General features: G+C 51.9%; 1 protein-coding gene across 1 annotated transcript in view; it reads left to right on the forward strand.

Moving 5' to 3' along the window:
- The first annotated feature begins 605 nt into the window (after positions 1–605).
- The window catches only part of PNLDC1 (PARN like, ribonuclease domain containing 1), a 17,863-nt gene continuing 10,097 nt past the window's right edge, over positions 606–8,371 (forward strand). The window contains exons 1-9 of the mRNA XM_015560036.1: positions 606–727; positions 1,008–1,081; positions 2,801–2,840; positions 3,420–3,543; positions 3,707–3,795; positions 4,921–5,021; positions 6,647–6,723; positions 6,914–7,057; positions 7,702–7,774. Coding sequence (XP_015415522.1) covers positions 3,731–3,795; positions 4,921–5,021; positions 6,647–6,723; positions 6,914–7,057; positions 7,702–7,774 — 460 coding nt within the window. The 5' untranslated portion in view covers positions 606–727; positions 1,008–1,081; positions 2,801–2,840; positions 3,420–3,543; positions 3,707–3,730. The remainder of the gene's footprint in view (positions 728–1,007; positions 1,082–2,800; positions 2,841–3,419; positions 3,544–3,706; positions 3,796–4,920; positions 5,022–6,646; positions 6,724–6,913; positions 7,058–7,701; positions 7,775–8,371) is intronic.

Genomic DNA, 8,371 nt, shown 5'->3' on the forward strand with positions numbered 1-8,371 from the left:
TCCGGGCGGTACCGCGCCGCGGGACCCGAGTGGCCTGGCCTGGCTTTGGCTCCCTCCGTTTTCCCTTTGAAGTCACCTGGCTTCTTGAGCACAAAGGTGAGCCAAGCACTTTGCCACCTGCAGCATTCACAGCCATTTTCCAGCGTGAACAGCGGTGGCACTGGTCTGCGCCTGGGGACTCCCGTCTTCTTTTTTTTTTTTAATATATGGATATATATTTTTTATTGATTTCAGAGAGGAAGGGAGAGGAAGAGAGAGGTAGAAACATCAATGATGAGAGGGAATCATTGATTGGCTGCCTCCTGAACATTGGACCGAGCCCACAACCCAGGCATAGTGCCCTTGATTGGAATTGAACCCGGGACCCTTCCATCCATAGGTCGACACTCTATCCACTGAGCCAAACCAGCTAGGGCAGTGGTCCGCAAACTCATTAGTCAACAGAGCCAAATATCAACAGTACAATGATTGAAATTTCTTTTGAGAGCCAAATTTTTTAAACTTAAACTATATAGGTAGGTACATTGTTATTAACTTAATTAGGGTACTCCTAAGGCTTAGGAAGAGCCACACTCAAGGGGCCAAAGAGCTGCATGTGGCTCGCGAGCCGCAGTTTGCCGACCACGGAGCTAGGGTATGGGACTCTTGTCTTTTTTGCCTTCCCGGCAGGTCTGGACATAGAGTTCACGGGCCTTCGCACTAACGTATCCCGGTCCCAGCAGATCAGGTAAAGCTAAAGCTGCCTTAGAGCTGAGCTAGAGAGGCGCTCACCTGTGCCCCTCGGGTGGCATCCTGGCCATACCATACCAGCCTGGTTTCTCAGCAGGCACCCATTGGCGCTGGGCGGGCAGGATAACGTGTTGTGTGGGGCCCTGGGGACCTGGCCTCCGCCCACGAAATGCTAGTAATGTTCCCCATAAGTGGTTGAGAGGTGCTGATCCAGCGCCAGGCTGGGCGCCTTGATGCCATCTCACGGCCTGTGGAATGAGATGCCCGTTTTTTCACAGTCTTTTTGACTTGCCATCGGAGTGGTACCTAAAGACCCGTCGGAGTGTTCAGCAATTTACAATCTGTCAGATTGGTGAGTGTGATCCTGAGTTACTAGGAGAGCTACTTTTAGTGTCTTCCTGTTCGTACTGATCAAACAGCTTGGACATCTTTCAAAGGGCCTGGCTATCACCTTCTGTGCTTGTTTGGCTTTTGGTCGTGTTATGCCTGTCGGACCGTACACTTTGGGACACTCGGAAGTTGATTTAGCAGCACTATTTCATGCCTAACTAAATCAACATTAAGGAACCCGAACCTTCTTCCAAGGAAAAATGTGTATGATTTTTCTTTAGAGAAAACTTACATAAACAAGGTCATACTGGGCACATTTTGTTCTGCATCTTTTTGTTTTCACTTAGGGCAGCGGTTCTCAACCTGTGGGTCGCGACCCCTTTGGCGGTCGAACGACCCTTTCACAGGGGTCGCCTAAGACCATCCTGCATATCAGATATTTACATGACGATTCATCACAGTAGCAACATTACAGTTAGGAAGTAGCAACGAAAATAATTTTATGGTTGGGGGTAAAAACATGAGGAACTCTTTTAAAGGGCCAGAAGGTTGAGAACCACTGACTTAGGGGTGTAGAGCTCAGGCTATATCAGCACACGCAGACCTCTTGTTCATTTTTAACAGTTGTACTCCAAACTATGAATGTGTCCATTGACTCAATCGCCTACTGATGCATGCTTTGGTTACATTAGTGTCTGATAAAACAAGGTTGCACCAACTAGCTGAGTATTTATGCATCACTTTTGTGAATATATGTTATGCTAAGTGTGTGGGGTACCTCCGCAGTGGAATTGCAGAGTTAAAGAGGATGTGTTAAAGTCTTGTGTGGTGCCAACCTGTTCCTCCTCCTACCAACCATCCACAAGATGACAGTGACTCCCACTGACAACGTGAATGTGCCTGCTCCCGTCCCTCACTCTGGCTGTTATCACTCTTAACTGGATGTTGCTCACCGAGTGGAGGAAAAATGATGTGCTTGTTATTCTGATGGACATTATTAATACAGGGTCAACAAACTTTTCTGTAAAGGCTATACAGTAAATCTGTTCGGTTTTACAGGCCATGTGGTCTGTTACACTACTCAGTTTTGCCATTGTTGATGGAAATCAGCCACAGACCGTATATAAATGAATGAGCATGGCTGTAGTCCAATAAAACTTTATTTATAAAAACAGGCCTGGACAGATTTTACTGACCCTTGCTTGTCCTGTGAATGATGGTGAACATCTTTGTGTGTGTGTTGCTGTCTTCTTGTCCTTCGCTAATTCTGTTGTGGTTGTTTAACTTGATGGTAAGGCCTCTTTGAAAAGTATGGGAAATAGATCTGTTTCTATTGTTTTCCCCCTCCTCGGAAGTCCTTTTCACTTTGTGAACGGTCTTTTTAACAATGCAGACATTTGAAGGCAATTAAATATATACATCTTCATGGTTTGGGGTGTTCCCCCTGGTTAGTTTTAAAACTATAAAAATGTTGCTTTAACTTTACTCCTGTGTTTGAAGAACCGTTCACAATTATGTTTGAGTAATTCCAGTGTGAATTACACTTTGACCAGGTTGGTGTTTTGGATCTGTCTTTTCTTCCTCTCCTTCTGCTCCTCCTGTTCCTCCTCCTTTTTTTAATGAGCTTATCCTCTTCTAAAGCCCCCGCAGTATTTCTGGATTCAAAGCACTGTTCAAACGTTTTGTTTTGGTAGTTAACTTCTGGGAGCTCTTTGGTGCTCACCCCCCGCTATTCTTCTAGGACTGTCTGTGTTTTCCAGCGTCGAAGGCGAGTCGAACAAGTACGTATAAAGACGTTTGCATGACACCTGGTTCTTGCCCAGTGATCGTCTCCACCTCCTCTCCCCAAATTCTGCTTCAGGCTCTCAGCCACGTTGGCCCCGGACGCCCCATCCTCTCCCCTGCTTCTGTGCCTGCACCTGCTCTCTCCCCTGCAGACTCGGCTTGTCCTTCAGGTCTCTGGAAGCAACACCTTTTCTGGGGGCCTTTCCTGACACCTGCCCTGCACCTTCACCGCTCCTTTCCCTGTTGCCATGGCGTCCTGCATGGGCCTCCAGGGTGGCAGTGAACATAGTGTTACCCCGAGGGGAGGGCGAGGTAGCTCAGGCACCAACGGTCCGATGGGATGGCGGTGCCGAGGGCTCAGGAAGGGGTGGGGGGCGAGGGCAGATCCTGCTCTTCAAGGGCAGGGTCTCTGCCTCTTTTCATGGACCCCCCTCCCCCCCCGGACCAGTCACAGGACGGAACAGCCGACATTCAGATGCTTCTCAAGGGAAAGGAGCCCACTCGGAAGCCTGCTCTGAGCCAGAGTTTTGAAAATGGGTTTGGCTTTTCCTCCTGATGCTCACGTTCTTTTGTAGGTACATAGCCCATTCCTGTAACTTCTTTCTCTTCCCTACGACCTTTGGGATTCTGGACTCGGAATTCTCTTTCCAGGCCTCTAGTGTACAGTTTCTGAATCAGTATGGCTTCGACTATAACAAGGTGCGCCACGGGGGAGGGAGACGGGGTTCGGAAGGGTCCCTGGTCCCGTTTCCTTCCCGTTCACGTCCACGTGAAACCGGACGAAGGAGGGTTCTTTTCGCTCTGCTCCCCACGCAGAGGGTGGCTCCACCGGCCAGCCTCCTGCTTCTCTTCCTGTCTTTAGTTTCTCAAACATGGAATCCCCTACATGAACGAAGAGCAGGAGAAGCAAATCAAACACAACATCCTGACTGGGAACTGGAGAGTCCGCAGGTACAGCCACGCTCGGGTGCCTGGTGGGGTTCTCCGGGGCTGGGTATGTGGGCCTCCGGAGTGTGGTGACCTCGCGCGTCCCCTAAGCTGGGGAGGCGTCTGGCCTGCGCTCAGTCGCACATCACTGCTCCCTAGTGCTGGCGAACCCATCCCCACGCTGCGGGGGCAGCCTCTCTGCCCCGAGTGGGAGCTCAGGGCTTCAAATGAAGGAAGAAGGCAAAGAGCCTTAACTTGGTGCTCTGAGCAGGACCTGCCCTCAGGGCTGTGGGGACACCGCTCTGTGGGACTCACTGCGGATGGTGTGTGACCTTGGGAGTTTTTAGGGGGACCCTGACCGAGCTGGTCACATGCCTCAACTTGGATGGACATGTCCCCTGAGGGCAGGGCTTCTGCCCTTTCCTCTTGGCCCCCAGTGCCAGCTGTCATCCTTGAGGTCCTGCCCTCCTGCAGAGCGGGGCTGGGGGTGGCGTGGTGGGCGGGTGGCAGCATGTGTAGTGGAAGGAGCAGCCCCCAGGCCCGGGCAGGCCCTGTGTCAGTTCCCTGGTTTTGAACACACTGTTTCAGCTCCTTGGGCTTCAGGTTCCTGCCTTTGACAGCTGTTAACTCTGCAGAATGAGGAGGCATCATTGGGTCCAGGTCATTGTCTTATGTGATGTTGGAGTTTCTTGCTTTTTTAAAAAATTTTACTCTTTTTGTGGCTTTCACATAAAAATGTAGCTTTTTGTAAGGGGAAAAAAAACATGTGAAATTTGAGCCTTCTGTTATTTTCATGAAAAGGCTTTCTGTACCTCAAATAACATGATGTTCTTCTTTCCTAAGACAGGAGGAGATGTGCTCACAGAGTTCCTGTCTCCTCCTCACTCCACCAGATGGTGCTTTCTCACCTCTGAGCGCTGTTAGGCAGCCAGGACGGCGCGGTCCCCTGTGCACGCGTGGGCGGGGCCTGCCGAGCGCCTGTGTCCTGCTGCAGAGCCGGCTCGGAAAACAAATGGTCTTTTCTGGGTGCATTTTCTTGCCAGGATCACAGTGTTAACACTGGAGGCTCAGGAGCCGCTCCCAGGTTCACATCATCTCGCGGTTCTGGAGGGTTCCTCCAACGTTCCCCCTTCCTGTGCCCATTTTCAGTTCCCTGGACAAAGACCAAATGAAGGCGGTGATCGATGAGGTGACTCGGTGGCTGCACCTGGCGGAGGAAGGCGACTGGATGACACTCCCTGGTATCGCTGGTAGGCAGGGGGTCACTCACACACCCTCTTCTCCCCAGCCAGGCATTGGCTCAGGGCCTTGGTGGAGAGGCCCTCTACCCTCAGTTCCAAGGTGAAGGCTGTTGGACTTTCTGAATGTTAAGGTGAAGGAAGGGAGGTTCCGCCTTGGAGCCCAGCCCTGAGTGTCCTGTGTCCCCGCGTTTACTCTGATCCCGGAGTTCCCCCCACGGTGCAGAGTGCAATCCCAGTGAACATGCCCTGGTCCGTGGACCCCAGGGGTGTCAGGCCCTTTCCAAGGGGTCCATGAGGTTGAAAGTAGTGTCACAATACCACTCGGCTATCACTTGCCGCTGTCAGGTGCCATCTGCACTGATGGCATTGAAGCACAGGTGGGCGGACCTGTCAGCACCTGGCACAGATGAAGGCATGCCGTCCTCATGCTAGGCATCAGTGGATTCTGTCACCAGTTACTCTCAGTTTTTTAAGAATATTTTTTATTGATTTTTTTTTACAGAGAGGAAGGGAGAGGGATAGAGAGTTAGCAACATCAATCAGCTGCCTCCTGCACACTCCCCACTGGGGATGTGCCCGCAACCAAGGTACATGCCCTTGACTGGAATCGAACCTGGGACCTTTCAGTCTGCAGGCCGACGCTCTATCCACTGAGCCAAACCCTTTAGGGCTACTCTCAGTTTTAAAAAATTCAGTTTTGCTCTGGCCAGTGTGGCTCGGTTGGTTGGAGTGTTGTCCTGCACATCGAAGGGTCGCGGGCTAGAGTCCTGGTCAGGGAACATACCTTGGTGGTGGGTTCAGGCTCCAGTTCGGGCACATACGAGAGGCAACCGATTGGTCTCTCTCTCTCTCTCTCTCTCTCTCTCTCTCTCTCTCTTTTTCTCTCCCCCTCCCTCCCTCCCTCTCTTTCTGTAAAATAATGAATATATCCTCAAGTGAGGATTTTAAAAAATCAAATTTTACTTACTCTCCTTGGCAAAGCAGTAATAATTCTTAATTTTATTAAACCTCCATCTTTGCTCATCTTTTTAAACATTCTGTGTGTCCAAATGCACATGTCGAGAAGTCGGTACGCATTAGACGTTGCTGCCGCCTACAACACTGCAGGGCCTGTCTTGAGGAAAAGAACTCGTGCACATTTTGAGTTGGGAGCTGAATTAGCAGCTTTTTTATTTTCTTTCATGGAGTATTATTTTTTCTTAAAGAACCGAATGTAGTTATTTTGACGAGGGTATTTTTAATCATATTGTCAAATGAAAAACAGTGAGCCTGTCTCTTCACGGAGAATAACTGGCAGTCTTTGCTGGTGCCAAACCGGGGTTTCCGTCAGACACTGGAAGTTTGGAAAACTTGAGTCTGCGCCGCACGGTTGCCAGCGTCCCAGGCCTGAGGCCTTTCTGTGGGGCTGCGGCGCGTATGCCAGGCCTCCCGTTGCTGTTCCGCAGTGAAATGTGTGAGCCTTGGAAGATCTGCGCAACCCGCAGTCCCCGGTCCCTGCGCGTGGGCCTTGGGCTTGGGCGCCCTTTCCCATCTGACGGGCCTCTCAGCTCCTGTTCCCTCGGCCCCTCTCGAGGGGAGGCGGAGAGCTGGTCCAGGCCGCGGGGTTCTGTGTGAGCTGTGTCTCCTTGCTGTAGGCTTCCAGGCCTTCGAGGTCCAGCTGGTGCTGAGGCAGGCCCTCCCAGACATCTGGACGGTGCTGAGAGACCAGGCGGTGAGTCCTCCCCTGGAGTGGGCACCTGAGCCACCCATCCTCTCTCTCCTCGGCCGAAGCGGGCCTCTGTGAAATGTGTCTGTCTGTCTCTTTTTGTCCCTCTCCCGCCCTCTCCGCCTCCCCTTTGAGATGAAGGACCAGGTCTTTGGCAGCGCTCCCAGGATTGGGGAACTGTCTCCTTTCATCCCAGGTGATAGTGAAGAAGGTGAGCAGGCAGCACCGCTGGTACCTCCAGAACACCTCCTCCGACCGAGAGAGCTGCTGGAAGGAGAAGATCTTGCTCTCTGCCAGGGGCTTCTCTGTGTTTTTCCAGATGCTGGTGAAAGCCCAGAAGGTAGGAAAGGTTCTCTCGCCCTAGCCGGTTTGGCTCAGTGGATAGAGCATTGGCCTGCGGACTGAAGGGTCCCAAGTTCGATTCTGGTCAAGGGCATGTACCTTGGTTGCAGGCACTTCCCCAGTAGGAGGTGTGCAGGAGGCAGCTGATCGGTGTTTCTGACTCTCTATCCCTCTGCCTTCCTCTCTGTAAAAGACCAATAAAATATATTTAAAAAGAAAAGAAAGTCTCTCTCTTCTGGGTCTGCAGCGGCCTCTCTCTCTGGCTGTGGCACCGCTGGGCTCCGACAGGGAGATCTTGAGATGAGTGGTTCCTCCCTGTTGAGAACTGGCTATGCGGACCTGACTGGCACCAAAGCATGGTGGGTAGACCGGAAGAGAGACTGTCCGTAGGCATTTCAGCACTGATTGACCTAAAACTCCCGGGAAGGAGTGCTTCTCTGCTTCCCAGTTTGGGTCCCAGTGTGGCCGGCCTCAGGCCCCTCCTGCTCACTGCTTTTCTCCTTTTCCGGGAGGGAGAGGAGGGTGGCGATGGGATGGCCATGTGGTCAGGATGCAGTGGGTTCTGCAGCTGCACCCTTTGGAAGGAGTGCCGTTCCTCTCCTTCATAAAGCTTCCTTTTCCTCCCTGTTGCTTTCCTCCAAGCAGCCCTTAGTGGGACATAACATGCTGATGGACCTGCTGCATCTGCATGAGAAGTTCTTCAGGCCCCTCCCAGGTAGGCCTGCCTGGTGCTCTCCTTCCCTTGATCCTAGTTCACCTCCTGGAGGGGCGTTGGCCCAGAATCCTCTCCTGTAGGAGCACCCGCACACGCACCCCACCCCAGGGGCTGTGATGAGGTGCCGTGGGTGAGAGGTGACGCTGGCTTCACAGAGGGAGGCCAGTGGTGAAGGGCCTAACACTGGAAAGCCACCTGTCAGGCAGATGTGATGTCAGAGCGGTGGGCATGGCACCAACAGGAAAAGAAGGAACACAGTTAGTTGCCTTGGGGAGCAGAAATGTAAGGGGGCAGGAGAGCCGGGGGTGGGGGGGGGGGGTTGTTTGTGTTTGTGGGAAACCTGTTTAAACTCCATGCAGGTGTAATTTTGATGAGCATACTAAGTTAGAAATCGTTATCAGGGCACTACCCTCATTATGTTTCTAGTGGATTTTTCCCTGGACAGTCGTTTATAAATGCTGATTCCCAGCAACACCTCTTCCTCCTTTTCCCAATGGCTAGAACTTTGCCAACTCCATGGAGCAGAACTTCCTGGGAAACCGTTTGGCTTTTGCTATTGCAAACGGTGGTGGCGGCTGGGCTTGAGATTGAGAAACC

Source organism: Myotis davidii, unplaced genomic scaffold (genome assembly GCF_000327345.1).
Source record: "Myotis davidii unplaced genomic scaffold, ASM32734v1 scaffold1494, whole genome shotgun sequence".
NCBI classification, from domain to species: Eukaryota; Metazoa; Chordata; class Mammalia; order Chiroptera; family Vespertilionidae; genus Myotis; species Myotis davidii.